Source organism: Neopsephotus bourkii, unplaced genomic scaffold (genome assembly GCF_033783945.1).
Source record: "Neopsephotus bourkii isolate Nb327-2 ecotype Australia unplaced genomic scaffold, CSIRO-AGI_Nbou_v1 NB_1792, whole genome shotgun sequence".
In the NCBI taxonomy this organism is placed as follows: domain Eukaryota; kingdom Metazoa; phylum Chordata; class Aves; order Psittaciformes; family Psittacidae; genus Neopsephotus; species Neopsephotus bourkii.
In genome coordinates this window covers 2,920,715-2,945,268 of record NW_026902266.1, presented here as the reverse complement: position 1 = coordinate 2,945,268, position 24,554 = coordinate 2,920,715, and the positions used below count along the sequence as shown (strand labels likewise).

Here is a 24,554-nt window from a genome sequence, read left to right as displayed (position 1 = left end):
GGCCATGCATGACAATGGAGGGAAAAGCAATCACATCTGTGCCCCTGCCTCCACCCCAATGCCTCCTAATCTCACTGGGAGGCAAAAGCATCCTAATGCAGTATCTAGCTTGTACTTGCAGGGGAAAGTCAGCACTACTGGGACAAGAAATAAACCTTGCTTCACATTTCATTTTTAGCTATGCCTCCTCTCAGGTTCTGAGCAGGAAGAGGGGAGGGGGAAAGAAATCTCTCAATAAATTAACTCAGTCTCCAAGGGAATTCTTAGCTTGCACATCTATTCCACTGTAACACTGGAGTGTAGCAAAAGCACCAAGACAACCAGAGTATAGCAAGCAGAGATAGCATTCAAGTCTTCTCTTTGGAGAATTCTTATTAAAATTATGTATTTTTCAAATTTTCTCCATGCTCATCATCTCTAAAATTTTAGCAAGTGCAAAGCCAGTGCTTTCATTGCCTGGGTTGTAGTGCTCTTCCAGAGCACACTTTTCAGCTAATTAGTAGCTTTCTAAATCCTAGTGAGTTCAATTTCTATCCACTTTGTGCTAGTAGCATCTTTTTATATTTTCCCCAAGTACTTCTCCTCTCATCTCCCAGGAAAAGCAATCATTGCCCATTTCAATTTTGCTAGATTAGTAACTTGTATTTGGTAGTTTCTTCCTGTACAACAAGTTGCTCTGTCTCCTTCTCATCCTAGCAGTTTTCTTCAGCATTTCCTGTCTTCAGTTTGTCTTTGATCAAACATAGTTATCATTCTGGGCACCTGCAGCTCTAAATTAAGTTTACCAATCTTTCATACTGTAGTAATGATATCTCCTTTGTCTTAACCAGGAATTAATCATTTAATGCCTCCTAAAATAGCATGTAGTTTTTTTCATGTTTACAACACAATTGTTCAGTGGTCACGCAGTGCACCCTCTATCCCTTTCCTCTATCATCTTCAAGTAAAAGCACTCATTATTCACACAAAATGAAATAACTTCAGCTAGAAAGCTTGAGAAAGAGACATGAGAATAACTAAGCATTTGATCTTAATGAAGACACTCACCTTGGATATTCTGGAGAGCTCAAATCCTGTCTGAAATGAGCAGAGCAGGGGCTGCATTAACCACAAAACTGTGTTGCTGTTTCTTGACAGAAAGGCACCCAAATCAGGTCAGCCATAGCTTCAGAAAGTACTTCCTTTCTGAAAACACCAAAGAAAAATAGGGGCCTACCTCCATCTTATAATTAATGGACTAATCATCTCGTTAGCATGTTGCATAATCTAGAGAGCTCCCTGTTCAGCATGATGGCTTCTGCTTTCCTCCTCAGACCCCGTTCTCCCTATGTACAGGAAGCGTAGGGACCTCACTTGGAGCCCCAGATTCCTCCTGTGGGGAAACAGCAGCCAACAGAATTTTTATCAATCTCCTCCTGCCCCCAACATACCTCAAATAAAACATTTTAAGCTCCATAAATCTGATTTTATAGTTTAAACTGTTTCTGTAGAAAATTCATGGCTACCTCCAGGCACGTAGCCAGTAGAAGTTAGACATTACTGAAATCTAGTTTCAGGGAGAGTGGAGGTCCAGCCTCAGAAGCATTTGGCACGTAATTCAGATTGACAAAAACACCTGCGTGACTTTGTCCAAGCTCTCTTTTGGCTCCTGGAATAATGTAAGAATAAAATACAGGTTCCAAGCTAACACCACCTGAACAGCTTAATGCTGAGCACTTTGGTCCAATTCCCCCCTTCCCTCCTTACATAGGCATTGGCCTGATATTTCCTGCCCTACCTTCCATCAAAACCTGACACCCACCCTAACTAGTAACAAGTAGTGTTAATTAGTCAATGCAGAAGATCCTCTGAGAATTGGAACACACCCCTCTTCCTATTTACTTAGATAAGCCCCATGAAGAGAAGTCCATCAATGGTTGTTCAATGCACGAATGCCATCCCTGGCTGAGGATGTCAAAGTATGAATAGCTTCTGAGGGCCTTGGGAGTGTTTTGGGAGAGCAGCACAATGCGATTGCCCTTTTCTTATATTTTCTCCCTGCAGACCTAAGGTAGATAAGGAGTTGCAACAGCATCTTTCCCATATATTTTCCATATATTTTCCTCATCATTTTCACAAGTTTGGTGTTTTGGGCATGGTGTCATGAGAATGAGAGAAGCGGAGATGATGTAACTCTAGCTGATGTAGTTATTGTTTAGGAGCTGTTTACTCCTGGGCTTCATGAAGACCCAGAAAATGCTTGCCCTGGAAATGCACTTGCAATATCTACTTCATAGCACAGAATGTTTTTTAAAGTGACTCCTAACATGGTAGATAACTTCTTTTGTAAACTTAAATGCAATGAATAATCCTGATTTAGCCATATCAATGTTTCTTTGAAGTCTAATACTTTGCCACTCTTGCAATTACTCTCCAGATGAGTTCGAGGGGCCTTGGCAATTGCTTGCTGTTGCTATTTTGATCCTATGCCCTAAGAGCATAAACTCAGTTACAGAAACTCCATCTGAGTCCCTTTAATGAACTGCATGAATTAGAGCCCTGCAATAAAGCCCAATTAGAAATGAGAGCACAGAGAATATTGATCCCCTTAAAGCCTTTTGCAGCTTTCAGGATCTGCTTGGTCACTCATTGCTACAGCCAGCACTAAGCTATACTGACAGTTCCCTTCATTAGCTTGCTGGGATTACGGTCAGATTAAGACTTGATTGAACAGATCAGATGGTGGGAGCCCTGGGCTATGAGGGGCTGCCCCCAAATAACCCTCTCACACCTGCTCGAAGTCCTCTGGATCAGGTTTTATTACTCTCTAATTCAGAGGAAATTTCTACAGCAGTGCTTGCTTTTCCTCTGAGCAGCACCAAAAAAGCCCTTTGAGATCTTTTAATCCGTTTTACTAAGGGGCATGGTGTCTGGGGGTTCTGAGTTCACAGAGGTCACTGATGATAGCATAATTGTGCACAGCACTCCCATTTAAGGGTGCTGGTAACTCCAGCAACTCAAGACCTTCAGCCTTCTTGGCAGTATATTACAGGATGAAGAATCCCCATGGTAATGAAGCACACATTATTTAAATGAGACATTTGAATAAAAACTTTAAGAAGTGTGCATTAAGAGGGATGTATGGAATACTAGCCAAAACATAGGTCTCAAAGTCAGATGATTTCAGACTCTTTCCCAGGCTGTACCCCAGATGATGTATGGGGTCCATACAGCCCAGATCCAAGTGGTGTAGGTGGATTTGAGTGGTTAACTCTCACACTGGAATCCAAAAAGCTTCTGTTCAGCTGTTGTCCAAAGCTGGATTCACCTCAGACGTGTACATTTCAGTCTTCACAACTCAGGATCTGCTCCAACACCTACCCAGAAGTGCTTTAATCTCAGCTGTATTCAGGCCATCTCTGTGAGTAGGTGCTAAGGGAGCTCTTAAACAAGGTGTTCCTCCATTGCCCTTGATTTGGTAAGCCTTCTGAGAGCACAGCCATTGTGAATAAACACAAAAATAAAAGAACAGTCACTGCTTTCTCTATTTCACCAAGCTTCCCTGGGGTTGGCAGGAGGGAGTAGAGGGGAAAACAGAGTGCTTATGGTGAGGCTCTCTTGAAATCCTTGGTAGGAATATCTGGGGATGACCTGCATCAGAAGGAAAGTAATTACGGTTTTACAGCAGCATCTGGGGCATGTGCATGGCAGGAAGGTCCTGCATGCCAGGCACTGCTCCAAACGCTGTTCATGAACTTGAAATTAAACAGTTATAGGATAAAAATACAAAGTGGTTCCTGAAGCAGTCTCAGGCTCCAGGCCTTGCTCCGGAGACAGAAAACTCATTTGAGAGTGGTTCAACACTAGGGTAGAACCATACATCCTTTGTCCAAATGAAGCTTTATTATCATGCAAGGCATAAAGTAGAGCAGCTTTAGCAGGCAGAGCCCTGCTCATCAGTGCTAAGCTCATCTCTGATTTGGGGACCTGGTTTAGGCTGGTGCCAGGCTGGTGTTGTTCACTGACACTATTTATTTTTAATGAGATCAGAATTGAGCTGAGAGGGGGAAAAGAGAAGAGTTTCACAGACATCCAGACCCCTGCTCTCAGGCCAAATGATTTGTGCTCAAGAGCTTCCCCAAGCTCTTCAGCATCGGCTCAGCACTGGCAGGCACCTGACAAACTCCTGCCAACAGAGCTTAGAGTAAACAGAGGTGATGTGTGACACCTTAAATATTGCTAATGAACATCAGGTGTTTGCAGGGGAAGGTGGCTCCTCGACTTAGATATGGTAATTATTTTAAAGATCTATTTAGCATTTAGATTGCTTAAGGGGAAAGAGCTTGGAGCTCTTGATTGCCTTGAAAAATGCTTCGGTATTAAGTGTGTCTCTTTGAACACTGCTTTCATCTGCTCAGACAGAAAGCAGAGGTGACACTTCAACTTGGGATAATTAGAGGGACTTTGACATCATTTGGTTGTCCTTGTCAACAGCATTATAACAGGCAGCCTCTACTTAAAAAAACCACAACAAACTTTGCACAAGAGCATTTAAGAGAGTTAAAATACAAATACTGGAAACATGCTGCACTGAAGCCTTGAGAGGAGCCCTGCAAGACCCAGCCTAAACGTTTGCACTCCGCAGTTTAACCCCAAGCAGAAGACCTTTCGGTATGCTTAGACTTAGCTGTATCTGTTGCATCTTCAATGCTCATTTTCAGCAACAGATACTTATGGCTGCAGCATCATTATCAACTCTCACAGGCTGAGTGTTTTAGACTAAACAAAACTCTTGGAGGTGAAGGCTTCCATGAAAACCCCAGATATGGCAGGAGGTAAAAGCAATTGCTGAGAGACTGAATTCTCCTGTGGCAGCTGAATCTCTCAGCTCACAGCCAGGCTGCCCTGTGCTAGCCTGTGCCAGTAAGCCTGGTTTGATGGCTTAAAACTATGCAGAGCTGGCCGAAAGGACAAAGCAGCCTGCAAGCCTAACAGATCAGGCCGAGCAAATCCAGCAATTTGGAATCAAGTCTCTGCTACGATTTGCTACTTTCGTTCAAAAATCTGAGAGATTACCTAGAGAAAAATTACTTCTGCCTCAAAGAGGTCCCTCCATCCCCGAGCTGCTGAAACACTGTTCGGATGCTTCCCGCACTGCAGCATATTCAATGGCAAAGGCAATCCAGATGTTGTTTTAAAGCCCACATAGTCAACTCTTCATCTATGCAGCAGCTGTCATTAAGCTGATTTTAGTGGGAAGATGTATCAGTGTATTGAGCAGTGTTGCAGATGAGCAACCTGAGGGTGTTTCAAAGGGGAAGAGAGGTGATGTTGGACACCAAGGGAGGACCTGTACAGAGCATCCCTTGAACACTGCCAGTGCAGAAGGCAGACCCGCTTCAAGCATTAGCTGCATTTCTCTCCATCCTTGTAGCCACTTCACAATTTCAGTGTTATATTACCAGTTTCCCTGTGTCAATTGCTGAAGAAAAACCAAGCAGGATAAGCACTGAGCTCCCTGAGGGAGCCCTCAGTCTCACTTGCCTTGGGCCAGCTCTCTACTCCTGCTTCTGCCGCAAAGCCAGTGACTGCTGACTGGCAGCGTTCTCCCAGCCCCTTGTATTTCTTAAAGTCAACAGTATTAAAATAATGGTTGATCTTAAAGGTCTTTTCCAACTTAGTTGATCCTATGATTCTATGAAAATGCACAGTAAGAAATCTAATGCAAGCAGGAACAATGATTTAGGCTGAGTTTGTTTCCCAAATCTGACAAGTGTATGCACTAATGAATAACCCCCCCAGAACCCTGCAAAAAAAGAAGGAAAAATGCAGCAGTGAGGAGAACGCCAACCATCAATGTCTGCTGAGAAAAACGTTTCCCTGTTCTGTCTCCTCACCCATAAAGTCTGTTTTAAGACCACAAAGGAGAAAAGCAGATGTAAGTGAAGGTGATGTCAAAACACTCGGAAACTAAATAGAGCAGGAATTTCACCCAGGCAAGGCAGGATGTGTAGGTGCATGCACCAGATGCAGCGTAGTCACTGCTGTGGTCAGCACGGAGAGGGGATCAGCATGTACAAACTGCCCCAGCAGTGGCACAATGGTGCAGGCAGCTTGTGTAGCCCACCCTGACCGAGCTGCAGGCAGCACCGGCTGCATTGCGAGTGCTGTGCCACAGGGAGGGTTTGCTTTTCTCACACTCTGCTGTGAATGCAGCAAACTCAGAGATTGATCGAGCAAAGAAAAAACCCAACAAAGAATTAAACAACGCACAGGAGAAAATCGATTCAGAAACACCAATAATAAAAATGTTTCCTCTTTGCCATGGGAAAGTGTTTTCTAAGGTGGCTGAATTAAAGTTCACTTCATATGGCAGCCAGATGGAACCATTCCCAGTTTGGAGAAGGGAAGGGAGTACTGGGAGCTGATGTGATCATTCTGCAGTCACTGAGAATCAGAGCTGACAGCAAAACACATCCTTTTTGTTTTGTCCCTTGGAAGGCCAAGGCAAAACTCAGAATTAACTGTCCCCATTATGTGTTCTCCGCTGAATTTCCAGCTGTAGCAGTGGTGGCTCTTGTGTTTGTTTTAAAAGGGAAGGAATCACTGCAATTAGGTATGGAAAAGGCCTTCTAGTTCAGGCATGACCAGCCTTGGACAGTCTGATCCATGGAGGTGGGTGCAACGGGTTCCAACAGCCCCACAATTCTGCTGCAGCCTGGGACACAGACACCTGTATATCAGTGCAGCCCTGCTGCTGGCTGTGTAGTGTCTCCAGTGGGAGCCAAGCTTGGAAGAACCAGCCTGAGCACTGGTCTTCCAAGTCCCACTGGCTGCCCAGCACAGGCCAAGCTGTCTCCTGAAATAGGAGGGGGATAGCTTGCGGAAGGGCTGAGGGCAGCAGGGACTGGAAACAAGAGACAGGTCTATGTTGTCCCCAGAGCCTGACCCACAGTCTTCTTGTCCTAGAAACACCCTAGCCACCACAGGAAGACCCCTATTCCTTTCACACCCTTTCTTCTCTACCCTGTTGTTCTCTACTGATGGGGCTGAAGGGCACTCATCAGCCATCTTCCCATTCTTTCTACTCTGGAAACTATGGCCACATTAGAGTGCCCTCATACCTATTTTAGCATTTCCCCTTTCACTGTTTTTCTGCTTGCCACAGCACTGGGAACAACACTGCTTCTCTTTAGCAAAGGCAAAATGCCAACCATCACCCTCAAAATACACCAGCATTGACATGATTTCTGATTTGCCCCAATTATATGTTCAGAGGACTGGGAAACAAGGTGCTTTCATGGGTAAAGCATTTCACACAAATATTGGTGAACTGTAAAAAGAATGTTCAAATAATATTTCAAATAGCCTTTTCAAATAAGCTGTTTTCTCTATGTTGTATTCAGCTGCCCCACTTCTTTGAAACCTTCGTGGTCACATCCAAAATCCAGCTGTACTGCAGGGCCAGTTCTTGTCACCCAGCTGCAGAAGGGAAACCAACAGCAAACAGCAGCATGTCTACAGGTTAAAACTAAATAACCATCAGGAGATCCCATGGCAGTCCCACGGGGCAGTGACACAACATGCCAGGACATAAGGTGAGGAAGGATCTTGAGAGCTGAGGCAAAGCCTGTGAGAGCTCACGACTACCCCACACTTACAGGACGCTGAGGCTGCTACAGAGAAGGTGGCACTGAGATACACCCATCATTTGAGACTGAGGCAGGGAGAAAGTGAAACAGCCCTGGCCTCTGACCAGGAAATTCAAGGAGAAGAGCCCTTGGGAGAAGAAAGTTGAGACATACCAGGACCCATGGGTGGCTTTTTGGGTCAGTGACCCCACTTAGTTCAATTCATGCTCATGAATTTGAGCATCTCACAGGCACTGGCCAGCTCATCACCCAGCGCACACTACTGTTGCTACTGCTACACGCAACCCCACTGCAGGCAGTGGTAAAGAGCCTTGCTGTACTAGTTTCCATGGAAATCAGAACCAGAGAAGCTGGTTTCTACCAAAATCTCATTAAAGCACAATTTTGTCCCAAGCAGATTATTTTGTTACATTTGTTCTCATTCTTCTTACTGCACCATGCAGTACAGATGAAGTTGGCTTTATTTTAATGACTCACACTTGTAAAGCACAAGTTTCATTGACAATGTCAATCAGAAGCTGCTATCTCCATTTCTCCATTTGGATGGGCTGTCCCTGACTCAGAAACAGGCAGGTTTGAGCACTTACCCAGTGCCATTTCCAGCACAGAAATCCTACCTTGTTTTCGCCTGGTTTTAATTACTGGTTAGTCACTGGTGAGATTTAAGCAGCATTTCTCAAACAGATGCAGAACAGTCAAAAAAGCAAAAGTTTGTTCACCTCCCAGTGCCCAGAAGCACCTTTGAAACACGGTGCAGCACAGAAGGGTTTCTGACAGAGCTCTGGACTGTATCACAGGTGCTTGCAAAACACCTTACAGAAAGAAAGCCCTAGAACTGTGGATGACAACTCTGCTACCTTGCACCTGAGTGGTGGAGGGGCAACACCTCGTGCCTACAAATGGGTACAGAGAAGCAGATCCAGAAGTTCAGCATGCTGCAAACACCCCAATTATATTCACAGGGGAGCACACTGCTGAGTTGCTGCTACCATAGCAGCTAAATAAACACTGGAACCAAGATTTGGTTTAGGTATACCTAAACATCTGATTTCAACATTTGCAGTTCTCCAGGGCTTCTTTGCTTCTGCTGAAAATGCTCACAAGTCACAACAAAGGAATGAATCTCAGGACCCATAAGAGGGAAGGATACAGGAGCTGTTCAGCTGTGCTGGCCAAGCAGTATGAGACAAAGAAAGGATGTAAGACGTATGTTAGGATGCTTGCCCGAGAGAAGAGCAGCAGTCAGGTTTCCAGGTGCTTCTGCAGTTAGCATGTACTTTTAAGATGCTGACAAGCTTACATCAGAGGGATTGGAGATACCAACCTCCACACGCCCTGCAGCTCAACTGCAGAGGGTTTTGAGAGCGGAGACACTTGCATAAGGTCTCTCTATCAAGCAAGTTCCTTTCAACGGACTGCAGAAAAAGGAGATCTCAGCTCTCCAAGCACCTAACTTTATTACTGTGCGTAGTCTGGAGAACATCTCTGTTTCGTGGAAAATAACCTGCTTTGTGAGTGCTGAAATGAACTATTTGAGTATTAAAAAAAAACAACCAACAGCAAACCAAACCAAACCAACCCCTAAAAAACAACACCCAAACAAACAATAAACCCAAACACAACAACCAAACATAACAAATCCAAGCAACACTTCATTTGCCTTTTGAGACAAAGTATTTCCTGCCTTTGACCCAACTGAATGACTGCTGTGTACATAGTGCTTCTATGGCTTTAACCTACTGCAAGGAAATTATTCACCTATAATTCCCCACATACTTGGCTCTAGTTAATTTTGTTGCAACTCTTTCTACTCCAAACTCTCATACCTCATTCACATGCCAGCTCACTGCATGCCTGACCCTATCCTCTTCAGACAGTAACCCATCCCTCACCCATTTCTCCTTCAACCCCAGCCCCCCCCCCCCCAGTTTGTCTCTTCACAAGAGCAGTATTTTATTTGCCTAGACAAGACTAAAGTCTTCCCAGCCATCGTTACAGCCTGAGAAACCTCCTGGTTGCTGTGTCACTTGGATGATCATCACCCAAGGCATGCGTGGCAGGACTCCAGAGACACAGCCCAGCTGATGTCCTGCTACAGAAGCAGCAGTAAGACAGAAAGCCCCATCTCTTGTCTTTTTTATCTATCAAGTTCCCACAGCACTCCAACATCAGATACATTACCAAGCAGCATGGGGAAGCACTGGCTCCCTCCACACCCCATAACTTCCAATGCACCTTCAGCCTCCTTCCCTAGGCAGAGGCTCTGACACAACCACAGAGGCAGATGCAGCTGATCCCTGTTTGAAAAAAGTCTGTGGGGTGAACTAAGGCAGTCAAGCCCTGATTCCAAACCTAAGCCTCCACACTGACATTGCTGGCTGGGCTTTTTTTATTAATAAAGTGAGATTAGGAAGGTTTACCAGCCTGCATGGGGAGTTACAGTATTCAAGGCTTAGCAATGCCTTAGCCAATGTGCTAGGAGGCGTCTGTGGGTGGTGATGCTTCCCTGCCCTCAAGCTAGAGGCAGAAGACAGACCTTTGGGAGGCTTAGGAAGGAACAGGCAGCCTTACTAATCTTCTCCTAGAGCCTAAGGAAAAGATGAAGGAGGGAGTAACAGGAAGAATTAATTCTCCCCACCTCCAGCTATTTCTTTCAGCATGTAAAAGCCAGTCCATTAACTGCTCTTAACTTTTACTAGGAAGGATACTTGCCTGCCTAGCCAGCAGCCAGCGGAAGAGAACTTTCTCTCTGTTTTCACCTGATATACCACTGTATCCTAGACATAGCTCTGCCAGCTCCTGCAGTATCACTCTAGAAGCCACCCAGAAACCCATGCAAAGAACTGTGGCATGCGTGTCTGGGGACACAAACAAGTGAGAGACAGAGGCAGGGACCAGGCAAGAAAGGGTAGAGGGTTTTTTTCTGATGGGAAGTAAAGGGGATAAGAACAGGCTGAAACACTTGTTTCAAAGTGGATTTTATTCCAGGCATTAAACAGATTCTGGTACATGCTTTCTTCAAGAAAAGGGAAAACAAATCTGGGCTCCACATAAATTACATCTGGCAAAGTGTAACTTACAACTGAGTGGGGAAAATAAACCCTTTGGAATTCATTTCTGTACAACAGCAGTTTCAGCTCCTCTTAAATAAACCTGCATTGTTTCACAGCACATGAAATTACATTGGATGATCTGATACAACAACGGCTTCCTTGAGAGGTGTTAATGCAAATGCTCTGTCTTGACAGTCTGGGGGGCTGTTTAAAGTAAACAGGAAAACAAGGGTGAGCAGCTGTTTGTTCTGGTTTAAAGAAACAAATCACTGGGCCAAATCTGAGGGCTCAGTCAGTTTGCTTTCAAAAAACTCAACAGAATCCTTTTCTAAAACATGGCACTGCATGGACCTTGGGGAAAGAAGCACAGATAACTTCGTTCCTCTTTTCCTTCAGAGCAATGGAAGTGGAAGATATACCAATATTGATTTTGGACAAGACTTTGTGTATTCTGAGGAGAAGTTTAGCTTGGCCACATTTGAAAGCAGCCTTTTGTAATCCACCACCTTTTTAGCAACTGCTAAAAGCCATTGGAAACCAATGGCTACCAGATGATGTGGGGCAAAGTCAGGGGTCTGCACTGAGCCTACAGGAATGTCCTATGAGCAGTGCTTTTAGATGACAGACAAGTAAACCTTGTAGAGGTGACCTCAGGAGAACACGTCCAAAACCAGGGAGAGTAAGGGCTCTGGCAGCCCCTAATGCCGGGAGCAATATAAGTTACTGACATCTAGCATATGCCCACCTTTCCCTTTTCATCCCAAGGCCAGGACATCTGAAGAAGGAGTGTCCAATCTTTAGCTGCCCCAGCTCACAGCCCCAGATAATGCCAGTTCACACTCTGCCAGGTGGTGAGGAGTAGGAAGAGAGGCACAAATCAACACAGCTAGTCTGGGTACCTCTGCTCCAGGAGCAGTCAGAAGCCTCCAACATTGGAGCTAAGCACAAAGTCAAGGGCAGTAGCCAGCGTGCTGACAAGAGCCCTTTGAACAAGAGCTGGCCCAGAGCTTGGAGACTGTAGGTAAGCAGAGATTCTGTGGTCTGCAGCATCAGGAGAATTGTCTGTAGAGGATCTGGGTCCTGGTCCCAGTAGGGTTATGAAGAAGGAACTGCAAGAAAGCTGCACACACAGAGTGGGAGCAAGCAGGAAGGAAGCAGTACCTGGTGGAGGAGTGAACATGCTGTTAGCTGCAACCTTGAGCTGCTGGAGGGTGGAATGGGGGAAGCTCAGATGGTCCACTTAGGATGCATTTTATAGTGAACTTTAGTACAGTACCTGCTCAGTGGCCTTTCATCTGTATTTACATTAATTTTTTTCAAGCCAGGTATGTGAGAACTTTGCTGTCTCTGTCTCCTAATGCTTAATGATGCTGTTTTGGAAGTAGCACCTCCTTCATATTCTTGCTTAAAAAAGCAGTTTCTGGTAGGATGGCATCTCTCCCCACTGATGGGTCTTGTCTGTTCTGCCCTCTTTCTATTCACAGATTATTTCCTTTTCTTCTCTACTCTTTCCTGGCCCTAGTGGTTCAGGCCCAAAGCACCTCTATACAGGGAAAGAGAAATCTCTGCCGAGTCAGTCCCCCCATTCCCACACAGAAATGCAGCTGCACAATGCAGTAAGCTCGGGACCAAAGGGAGCTGCCTCCTGAGCTTTCACAGTGTGGGCAGTTCGTTCATCTGGTTAATCGGTGTCGAGATTGTGAGCTGATGTCAAAGTGAAGGGGGAAAAAGGAAGAAAGCTCTGGCCACATGACACATTTAATTTTTTAAATGAAAGAACTGAGAACAGAAAACGAATTGTCCAGCTCTCATGCAAGCACTTCTGAGCACATGCAACATACGAAGAACAGTATCTGTTCTTCTGTCAACTGCTGGGGCTAATGCCAAGCTAGGAGAAAGAATTATAAAGGGATACAAACATGATCAAGAGCAGCCAGCTGTTCAGAATCCAAATGAATATCCTGTTTCTTCTACACCAGATCAGAAAGGATCCAGGCAAGCAATTGCCTACTAAAGGTCACCCGGCTATCTGGTTCCCCTACCAGGTTCTTGGAGAGGAGGGCTGGTTTACAAAACCCAGCTCCAAGAGGAAAATTTAACAGATCTTGTAGGAAAAGGTGCAGTTGTGGGGATTCTTTTACTGGAATAGGTAAACTTCCCCTGGCAGGTCTGAAAATCCACACTCAGCTACAGCTGACTGGTAACTGGGAGCAGGACTGGGACGCTAGCTAGATACACCAGTTGTCTTTGGTATTTCCAGAACACAAAGGAGAGATCTCTTGGGCAGGCCTGTGCTGTGGAAACATTTGTGCAGGGGCCATTTTCAGCTTCACCAACTGACCTGTCCATGGTTCCCATTGGAAAGAGAGCTGGGTGTCCCAGGTGGAGCAGCCCCCGGCCTTTTCACTTCCTCTTTCTCAGAGAGAGGGGGAAAAATGAGAGGGATTGGATGGCTTGTCATGTTGGGCTCTGTTCCATGCAGAGCTGCAGAGCCAGCGAGGAGGCTGTGCTCCTGCCCAGACAGCAGCAGGATGCCTGCAATGACCTAGGGGCTGTCCCTTCTGTCTCATGCAGTGGGGAACTGGGTGGGCTCCTGCCATAGGCCTGAGCCAAGTGCAATGGCACTGTCAGTGAGTGCTGCACACAGAGCTCTGTGCATCACCTTCACTGTGTTGTGCAGCAGGCAGTGTCCATTAGCATCAGGAGAAGCAGCCAGAGAACAGTTCCAGCTTCCCTGGCATCCCATAGTGTCAGCACCCATCTCTGACCAGCTCTGCAGGAATGTGGTACCTGGAACGCAGATCCAGCGGGCTGCCTGCAGGTTTGGATAACTCATGGAGGCAGGGCTGGCCTTCCACCCGTAAAATAATGGAAGCAAGAATTCAACAGGGAATAGTCCCCAAAACAATCTCTGGTTATTATGCTGCTAAAAGAGATTGTCCCTTTTCCAGCTCTTGTCAGCATTATGGCAACCTCAGCTAATTTGGCTGTCGAGCACCTACTACAGGCAGAGGAATGAACAGGCCCCCCACAACGAGGTTACAAACATGACCCCAGGGGTCTTCTAGTTCCTCCCCAGCCCTCCACTTATCATCATGGCTCTTCTGGCCAGTCGTCACTGAGAGACACATGCATGAATTATGCATAATGCTAGAGCAAAAAGACACGGAAGCCAATGAGTTACCAATGTTTGTGCAAGCATTGTCTAATCTGGTGGACCGGAGGTCGTGGACTCTGCGTGCAGAGGAAGGAATGGATGGGGAGAGCTGCAAGGCAGTTCTGGTCACTCCAACTGCTTGGCTGGGTCCTCCCCCCTTTCTGGGTGCAGCTGTGCATGGACATCAGCTACAAAGGAGAACTTAAGACAACAGATGGGAAGATTTCAACAACTCTCCTCATCCCTCTCACTCCCAGCTTCTCTGAAAAGCTCAGAAACAACAAGTACTCAGCTGAAATGGTGGCTTGCTGATGGGTACAATGAAAACATTTAGGGTCAGACATACAAAACCATTCCTCCCTTCCTGATCCCTCTCTGTTCCCAAAGTCTCATGCACAAAGAAAAAAGGAGATCTCTGTGCTACCATCATGTTGCTTGTAGCAGCTCCCACTGTTGGCCAGGTACACCTGCTTGGCAAGGGTTGGTCACCACTCTCCCAGTCTGGTTTTCCAGGCAGAGACCACTGACAAAGTGTTGAATGAAACTGCCTTTCATCTTCCATTTCTGCAAGAAGACAGAGAAGGGACATGCTGTTACTTCCATTTCACCACAGAACTGGACCTCCAAGCAGCAGGAGAAAGGTCGAGCATAAACCTCAGGTAAATCCCAGCAACTGGGGAGACTGAAAATCTAGGCATAGGCAGCATCTCTAAAGAAGTGGTTTCCGGTATAACCACACCTGGAGTCTGAGTTTAGATGAATTATAGAGCTAGATATTCAGAAGAATCTAGAAGGCGAACAACACAAAAATCAGCAAGTAGAGGCATTTTCAAAAGCATCTAAGATCCACAGTTTCCCTGCCATTCTTTGTTCTGTATCTCTAGGCACCCAGATTCCTGTCAAAACCTGAAATCCTTCTATGATTTCTTTCCAATCCATAGAAAGCAAAGCTTTGAAAGCTCATCCGACATGAAAAGCAATCTATCCATAAAAAGCAAAAATCACACTTCTTGCTGCATGACTAAATTGTATCTATCTCCCCTCCATGTCACCTCATCTCTCAAGTCAAGATTTTTATCAGCCCTACACTGAAATCTCTTCATAGCTCTGTACTCTTTTTAGCTGGCTCTTCTTCATAATCTTATCTGCCTTGCCAACATTTCAGTTTATAACTGTCCATTTGACAGCTTTTCTGAACCCAGTGCTCTGCTTTCTGCAGTGCTGTCCTCTGGGTCTGCTCCCCTCAGAGCATATCCACCTGGCTCCACATGCAACCCTTTCCTGAAGGTCCACTTCGGTCATGCTGCTTTGTAGGACAAAACATATGTCCTAACCTTGAATTGCAAATTCTGCTGGGAAAGGGCTGTAGCTTCCATCGCTGCTGGAAAGAACTTGGACCACTGCGGCTGACAGTGAAGAGAAAAAAAAGCAGAAATGGATCTGTAGACTTGGGATCTCTCAGGTGAGGCTGGGCTGTTTCCCTCCAGTGCAGCCGAAATCAGCAGGTCATTGGATTGAGTGTTCCAGGCTCCAGAGATTGTCCCAGCGCTCTTTCCAGTCACATAGATGACTCAGCTAGGATCAGGGTCTGAGCCCTCAGTCAGTAAACAGCTTAGGAATATTATGAAGATGTTTTGGCTAACCCATGGAGCTGATTAAGAAAGAGCTTGACAACGCTGATGTACCTCAAGGCTGTTGAAGAACTTATATACAAAGGGGGAAAAAATCCTGCAATATCCAGGCAATGTCAAAACCTACACACATTTTAATTCTTGGGTAACGTGGCAAACAGATTGCCACATGCTGTGTGGTTTAAGATACCCAGTAATGTTCAGCTATTGCTGGCAGCTCTTCTCCAAATCTGTGTGCTGGTCATGTTTCTTAGAGGTCAAAGGCAGTTGCAAAGCCCAGAGTAATGTGTTGCTCCTGTATCACATATTCTTTCAAGACTAAGTATCAACAGCAGGATCACTTTGCCAGCACTGCTAGCCCTATCTGACAGGATACCACTGAAGGAGAGCTGTTTGTGCAGCAAGAAGCTGGGTTTAATAGGCAAAGGAGCAAAGGAATGTAAAGAGGATTGAGAGGAAGATACAATGCAATCTGTGCACTGCAGTGCCCTCACCAGCTGCTGCAACCCCCTGCCTACACAGATCCCAGAGCCATCTGGCTCTCATCTGGCAGAAATCTCCCCCCAAAGAGCTGAGGAAGAGTTAATACCATAAAGCAGAAGCTGTAAGGATGGAGGGGAAAGCAGGAGGTCTTCTCCTCTGGAAAGCAGTGCAGTCTGCCTAGCTGGCACAATCTCTGCGCAATGACCTCCCCACCACTGTTTCCCAGGATCATAGACACCTCCATGAAGAGCCTCTTGACCGTCTCCTGCTGTGCAAAGGAAAACTCTTCCTTGCTTTCCACACTCTCCCTGCCTCTGTGTACTTGTGAATTCCCAGCCTTCTCCTTCACCTTCCCCTGCGCATGTGCTAGAAAACGCCTGCCAACCAACTGTCCCATACACCCTATAGCTGACCAGAAGACCTTGCTGCAAAGGAGTATGCTGTTACAAGATTTGAGATAGAGGGCAAAGGCAATTACTCAGAGACACTGGTTTTCTTCCCCATGGATCTTCAGGAGAATATTAGCACCACTGGAAGGCTTGCTCATGTTATTCCTCAAGATCAGAGGAATCAGATCAGAGACCTGCTGCCATATGATCTTTTCATGCTAAGCAGGTATCCTCTGTGATGTTTGTAGGGAGAGTCAACAGCAAGAGACACAGCAGGACACCTGCAAGCACTCACCAGAGCATGTTTGCTGCTGCTGCTAACAAAGTATATCAAATCAATCCACTTCTCAGTGAATCACACCACTGGAAAGCCCAGCATTTCAAGTCATCCCATACCCCTATGTTCAAAAGAAAGTTGGTCAAAGATGGGAAAGGGGGAGGAGGAACACTGAGACATGACAGGAAGATGAATATAAGGCTCATCCGGGCTGCAGGAAGGTGCAGTACATGAAGCTATTATAAAGCATACTGACAGTAAAAGGCAAAGTAGAGTTCCTCATCTGACATGAAAGTGGTATTTTCAGAATGCTGGATTCCCTTTCTGGTCAGAAATTGTGCTTTGCTGCCCTCTGTGAGATAACAGAGCAACTCCCCTGACTTCACCTAAACCTTTCACTAGACCCCGCTGCCTGACTGACCACAGGATTACCAAGGACAGCCCAACACCTAGCCCTGCAGGGACATATCATATCTCAGACCCTTGAGGATGGCGAGCAGTAGGAATGCGTGGAAACTAGACATTGGATGCTCATCTGCCATTGTCACCCACCTCAGAGCTGGACAACTTAGTCTAAACTAGTCACCTGGTGACATAGTTATGGAAGGGTCCAAGGTACAGGCATCTTCTGGGAGGGTCCAGGTTTCTCCACAGACCACAAGGAGAACCTGGACAGCTAATTTTTGAATGACAGTGTTGATGCCCATCTTTAGGAAAAACAAACAGACAGAGAAGACATTTCCTGCATACACAACCAAACATTTCAGGCAGTCCCCTCCTCTGCTACACCCAGACATTATGACTGGCCTGCACTTGGAATGAAAGCTTTTGGGAGATATAAGCACTGTACAATCTGAAAAATTTTGGCTTGAAAATCCTCCTTGTTTTCCCTTTCTTGTGCAGATAGGGATAATGCAATTAACTGTTGGTCAAGCTCACGAAACACAGCTGAGAAGAGCAAATTTTGTTGATTAGGACTGAGAAGCTTCACACAGAAATGTAAGGAGACCTGATAACTGGAATAGCCAAGGATGCTGCAGTTTGGAATTGAATGTATTTGCAAAGCCACGGGCAGCCTGAATCTAGTGCTGAAGATGACAAACACTAAAATTTAAACAGAGGAGCAGACAGAGCATGGAAAAGCTTACCCCAGCATCCAGCAAGTACTGTCTCCCTTTGAGCACCTCACTTTGTAAAACTAGAAACCACAATTGAGGGAAATGCACGTCTCCTGAAAATTGCTTTCAAGCTATGGCATAATGCCAGTATTGGTTTACCTACTTATTACCATGAAGACGCTGATTCAGGTGCTTCCAGAACAGCCATATTTTCACTTCTCTTTTCTGATAGTCTATATGAAGCTGCGTTTCTCTGCATTTTGGGTAATAGGATACACTGAGAAGCAAGGTGGAAAAAAATTCCCCAATCACATCCAAAGGCACACAGGAGTTCAAATACTGTTTGTTTCACAAGAAAACTTGATGTCCTCATTTTCAGGCTGGGGCCACATTCCTTCCTTCAGCACATTAATGAAGTATGGCTGTTTAATAGGATTTCTCAGCATGTTTCTTATTCTGTTGGGAAGTACTGTACCGATGTTTCTCATTTCCATTCTCTTGTTTAAGTGTCTGACTCTCACTTTGCCTGCTATTTGTCCTCATTATAATAAAAATTAAAACACCACTCCCACTGTCAGTCAGAGCCAAAACCAAAGCTGAAGGCAATAATTCATTGTGCATTCAACTAAAAAATGCTATTCTCCAAATAACATTATGGATAACATCCATCTGTTTTGAAATCTAGTTGTGATTAGATAGAATAGCTCTTGGCTGGTCTTCTGCTAGCAGTGCCAGCTGTTGCTGTTGAATGATCAAGGGGATCATGGTGCCAAATAAATTTTGCTCCTGGTTCCTTTCAACCCAAGGGAGAATAGTCTGGCAGAACCAAAAGTTATCTACATTTTGACTGCTCTTTTGTATCTTCCTGCTTGCAAAGTTTTAGACTTATTTTGAGGCAATACTCCAGATAAAGCTCATAATACTTGAAAGCCTCCTCTAGACTATTACATACATGGACTGTAGTTAGTACTCAAAAGTAACAACAAAATTATCTGCCCTGTGGACATGCGTAATACAAAACAGCTTTGTAGCACGTGCATGGATTCGGTATGTTTGAAAGCAGAAAGCAACTTTAGGAGCTGTATGGTGCTGTCATGAAGATCTAACCCACCTACTCTGGTGACACTGAAGAACAAAGCCATCATGTGCCCCATCTTTTGTCAGGAATCTTGCTTTTACATCACTCAGACATAGATGTGAAATCTAGATCCAAATGTCTCCCCTCACAGACCTCTGATGACAGTGACCCCAGAGATGCTCAAAGCTGGGCTTTCATCTTGTCACCATCTCCTCTTAGGGTACTGTATGTGTGATGCACGTTGCCAGGCTTCCCTTCCCCTCAGATTACCTACTCAGGGCTCTTGCTTGTCACCTCCACTTCTCTGAAGTAGCTCAACTCCCCTCCTCTGACTCTGAGAAGCCCACTTGAACTGAGGAGTGGCTACACTCGTGCATAGTTTGAAAACACTTTGGGCTGTGAGTACCTACAGGGAGACAGGCAAGTTGCAGGGTAACTGAGGAATTTACTCCCTCCAACTTCTCTCTTTCATTTCACACTATGAAGTGTCTACAGCAGTGGATGTCTCCTTGAAAGTCAACCCCTTGGATATCAGGAGGAGAGAGAATAGGATAGTTTGCAAAGATGACAAACTTTAAGCTGATTAAAATCCCATTTCAGTATTAACAATTACTGTTGTGTTTACAGAAGGGAGGGACCATAACAGCATTCCCTAAGATCACAACAAACTTAAGCATTGAGAGTAGAACAGGCTTTATAAGTAGAAATCTGAAATGGCAGTGTGGGACTTCCAGAAAAAAAAAACAACATATCAGAGCATTTCAACCCAAATTAGAAGAAAAATTCCAATGCACTTCTCCCACCTCACCCTTTCAGCCACAGGGCAGTTTGGAATGGCAGCTGTGATTAAAGTCAGTCTGTAATTATTGGAAATGCTTAAACTAAATCTTTGCTTACAGTCAGCTGGCTAAATCGTCTGCTAGGTCAAGTCCTTGATTTAAGTGCAGTTTGTTCACGTAAGGTAATGGAAAACAACAGCTCACATCCTTAAGCGTGTGTGCATGTCTTTATAATGAGCCTGTATATAATCAATGTATCAAGGCTCAATAAATCCTATTCCAGCAGGAGAACAAGCCTGCTTGTGTAAGTGTGGATTAATCGCTCTTCTGGCTAATAGTGCTTGGACTCCACCCCCCTTCAGGGGACTCTAGTACTTCCATGAGAGGGGACGTGGGGAAAGACAGCTGCTTTTGGCAGCTGCTGAAGTCCTCTGCTGCCAGGGAGGAAAACGCTGCAAGGCACCGAAAGGGAGGCTAAGTGACCTAATTACACAGCAAGGGGGTGAGTGATTGCCAACAAGAAAAGAGAGCAGGCAAGCACAGCCCACTTGGGATATCCTTGCAAAGCTAATCCAAACTCAAGAGTTTTCCCAGCGTGCTCATGGTGACAACTCTTCAAGACATTTCTGCATTAACCAGCTCTCCAGAGGAATGACTACACAGCCTTTCCATAAATGGGCAAGAGTGGATTTCAGTGCTTTCTTTCAGAAAGAACTGAATTCAGAGATTCCTGTAGCATTAAGAAGTACTGACAAAAGAGGATGCTGCTGAGGACTGGCAACAGGCTGAGTAGTCTTCTACTTTTGGGTTATCAAAACAATAGATGTATCAGAAAACACAGAGTCAGCGTAGCCTCAGGTGACAGAAAAAGTGCTCTCTCTTGATGTAGAGGGAAGCACAGGAGCTAGGGATGAAACAAGCCCAGTCCACTGTCTGCTAGTGCTGTGTTGTCACTTGTTGGGTTTTGCCCAATTCTGACCAAAAGGCACATCACATCTCTGTGAGGTCATCCTGGCCATCACAAAGGCCATCTCCTACCTAGTGCTGTAAGGCAAAAATCACTGATCTGTCCTGATAGACCAGGGATGGCCATCTTGGAAACAGGATAAGAGTCACAGAACTGCATTTTGTTGGGATGACTGCTGCTGTGTATTTTCCCTCAGGGAGCAGTTAGGCTGGAATATAAGGTGCTCTGTCAGTCAGTATTTCTCACGTGAGTTACACATGTTCAGTTTTAAATGCCTGTTCACATGCCCAAAGACAGCACAAAGAACACATTTCTCTCACTTCTAAATAAGTAAACAGATGATAGCACACATCACCCTTCCTTTGGGTATTTCAAAGCATTTGCTTCTTATCTACCTATCTCTGATGCTGTGGTTCATCCATACATCAGTCTGGCTGAACATAAATGTACCCAAGAGTGAGGGTGGGGTGCAACTGAGCTGGAGCTTCCCATGCTGCTGAGGGCCCAAGCAGAGCAGACATCCATACACTAATATGATCTGTGCTCCCCACTTTGGTACCAGGGAATCTCATACATCTGAGTTTATAGGCAATCTCATACATTTGAGCTTATAAAAGACACCGAAGAGGGAGATGCAGAATTTAGAAGGGACTTTTATATACTTTGATAGTACCAGGTTTGCCCCTGCAGGCTACACTGATGTAGGGACACTGGTGAAGGGATTAAAAACCGGTGCAGTTACATACCTGTCTGCCATCTTTTTGATTGCAGGCTTCCAATGTGATTTGAGAGCCAGTAGAGAAGGAGGTAATGGAAAGACACTTGTCCTGCTGTCTAATTAAAGGGTCACTGAACACCCACTCCTTTGGCATAAGAAAAAGAAAGGTTCTATTAGGATCATAACGGTGATCAGATGGGGAAGGAAAAGCATGATCTATCAGATATTTCAAAACCTGTATCCTTTGTTCAGCTCTCACCAAAGACCCCAGCAGCAGTCTTCACCTGATCAGAAGTTTATGCTCAGGCTTTGTGCATCATGACTATTTCAAAGCCTGCAGCTGGCTCTCATGACCACCTGAGCTGCCTGATTAACCTCGGACCCCATGCAACTCCCCACCTACAAAGCAGGGAGGACTCTGAGCCAGATTTACATGATGTGCAACTGCTTCTGCATATTTTACATAGGAGACATGCTCTGTAACAGGTATCTGGGACCTGCAGATTATCACGCAAAGCAAAACATGTGCAAGCGTATCCATGGGCTAATATATATCACTGGCACACACAAAGCACAAACCACTTCATTTTTCCCTCCTCTCACTAGATGGATACCCAACCCTATCAACCAATAATATTATACTTTCCCCAAGGAAGAAATAAAAAATGCAATAAGTCTCAGAGGTTTCAAACGGTAATGGCATAGAACGAGTCAGATTGAATGGCATATTGAATCCGGCTGCAAACTAGTTTCCAACAGTTAACAGACGGGAATATGTATTTTCTGGCAGGAGATATCCTACTGTGACCTTTAACTTTCTCAAGCTGCTTCCCTGCTGCTTTCAGTCAACAAAAGAGGCTGAGTGCCGATCTTCAGCTGATAGAAACCAGCACAGCTCCACTGCAGTTAGGAGAGCTGCACCAAATTACTGCACGTGGGGTCTTGGTTATTCGACCTCTATTTGGGCTTTATACTGAAACACATCTGTAAAACAGCATAATTCCATCCATCTGCAGCTACAGCTGAACTGATAGTCCAGGAAAAGATTCTGATCCTGGGAAAATCTCTTCCCCATGTGCCAGGGTACTAGCCATACCCCGGGACCCTTTCTCATGGGTTGTATGATGAAGCAGTGCACACCCAAGCAACCTTCTGAGTGGGAACAGCTACATGACTCCAGCCCTGGTTGCATGCCTACTGAACAGACTAGTGACGCCCCTGAGTATTCAAGTGCTACCTTTTGCCTTTGAGTGATGAAAACCTTCCTATTCTAAGCCTGACTGCTGGACCTGTTGAGCCAGAAGAGCTCAGAGTCGTGCACTATTTCTTTTTCTGCTTACTATTAATATAACAAGTTTATTACTATTGAACTAATTGAACTAACAGGTTCAAATTCTTCCTTCATTCACCTCTGCATGAACCCACCAAGGCCAGAGATGCCTTTTCATTCCCAGGTAATAAAAAGATCAGAAGCAGCAGCAAAACACCAAACTGAAGCCTGCCTTACCTGAGAGACAGGTGGATTGTTCACTGTCCCTTTGCAGTTTCCCATGCCAGCCAACATATTTCCTGTGGTATCCTGTGCCCAAGACTCCAGGCAGTTTCCTCCTTGTTTAATTATTCCTGGAATTAACTCCTTTTCAGGAATCCTTGAAGTAAAATGACAGTTGCATGGCACTTCATAAACAGAAAGGTCCAAAGCACTTTCACATTTAGAAGGGAGTGTCTCGCCCCTGACTGAAACACAGTCCCCTTTAGTTGACAGAAAATGAACTACATTAAACTGTCCCCTGGAAATGTCTGGAGGAGGCAAAAGTCAAAGGACAACTTGGTCAAAGGGCTGGTACCATTTTGTTTTAAAAAGCATAACAGGATCTTTAGGTATACCCCAAGCAATTTAGTGTGATGTCTCTTCTGACAGAGGCCATTGCCAGTAAAAAGCCATATCCACACTGCTTTATCCTGTTTCGGCTTCCTTCTAGAGTCTTCCTCCCCCACTGCTAGCACATATTCACTATCTCACTGGTAGCAATAGAGGAAAGATCTGTCTAGGCCAGGCTACAGCTGAATGTTTTAGCCTCAACCCATGTTCGCTACAGACCGAGATGTAAAGATGCATTGCCAGGGTGTGTTAGCTACAGACTGAGAGGTAAAGATGCATTCACAGGGTGGGTTAACTAGCAAGTGCTAACAACACAGCTCTACCCAGGCTACCTCCCAGCAGAGCAATGACACAACACTACTGCATCCTGACCTGGGGCACGGGAAGCCCAGCTGGTTCTGGTATTCACCATGGTGTTCTCTGAACCACCTGCACCTCTGCACTGAGGCTGTCCAGCTCTACTTGGCTCAACTACCTCCAGGCAGAGCACTCAAAAAGCAGAGACCAAGCCTTATCTGTGAGGGATGCAGTGCTCTGGTACTCGTCTATACTCCATGCCTCTGAAAACACCACTGTTGCACATCTTTGGGGGACAGCTGTGTGGGGCAGAGCAGAGGGCTCCCAGTAGTAAGGGTCAACAAACCTTTTGCAGAGTTGTTGTGATGGTACAAGCCATAAAATCACAGGTTTCTCACCAAAAGGAACAATAGATGAAAACCTTTTCCAAGCATAAGTCTCTCTTTTGCCTGCTGCCACCAAGGCTCATCTTCTCATTGTGACCCACCTCCCAGCTCCTTCAGAGGTTTCTACAAGCAGAGAAGTGACTCACTTGAGCTCTGGGTAGACGTTCTCCAGATACCACTGGAAGGATTTACAGTTCAGTTTGCGACGCTGCTCCACTCGGTCTGCAACACTGGAAACACAGGCAGGTTGTTGAGGATAAGGTAGTGAACACGAGGGAGGGGAACAATGAAGATTGGCCAGGAGGTTTGAGGGAGACTATACAACTTTTTCCCATTACTCATCCTCCCACGTTGTTGTTGCTGGGTTCAGAGCACTACCAGTGACCTGAGGTGAAAAGGAGGAGAGAGGCAAATGGCAGGAAATAGAAATGGAAGACAAACACCTTCAGAGAACAATTCTTGCACTTCCATTGGCTTAGAATGATGGTAGGCCCCAGGTCCTAGAAAACCACTGTAGGACCAGGAAAGCATTTCTGCCTCTGAGTGGCAGGTATACCATGAAACTTGCACAGCAATCAGTTCCTGAAAAGGCATAGAAAGTGTCTGTGCTCAGGTATATACCAACGGTTTGTCTGTGTATGCTAGAACACATCTCTAGGTCATGGCAGCAGCTCTAGGCTCAGGCTGGGTTTCAGACGTAAAGAACAT

General features: G+C 45.4%; 1 protein-coding gene across 3 annotated transcripts in view; it reads right to left on the bottom strand.

Annotated features, from left to right (window-relative positions):
• Nucleotides 1-10,592: 10,592 nt before the first annotated feature.
• Nucleotides 10,593-24,554, bottom strand: part of GALNT16 (polypeptide N-acetylgalactosaminyltransferase 16) — a 75,198-nt gene continuing 61,236 nt past the window's right edge. For 2 of the 3 annotated variants that reach the window (XM_061380292.1, XM_061380294.1), the window contains exons 12-15: nt 23,993-24,076; nt 22,789-22,930; nt 21,310-21,426; nt 10,593-14,405 (exon numbers count right to left, since the gene is read on the bottom strand). In XM_061380292.1, coding sequence (XP_061236276.1) covers nt 14,268-14,405; nt 21,310-21,426; nt 22,789-22,930; nt 23,993-24,076 — 481 coding nt within the window. In that variant the 3' untranslated portion in view covers nt 10,593-14,267. The remainder of the gene's footprint in view (nt 14,406-21,309; nt 21,427-22,788; nt 22,931-23,992; nt 24,077-24,554) is intronic. The other variant, XM_061380293.1, reaches the window with a different exon arrangement.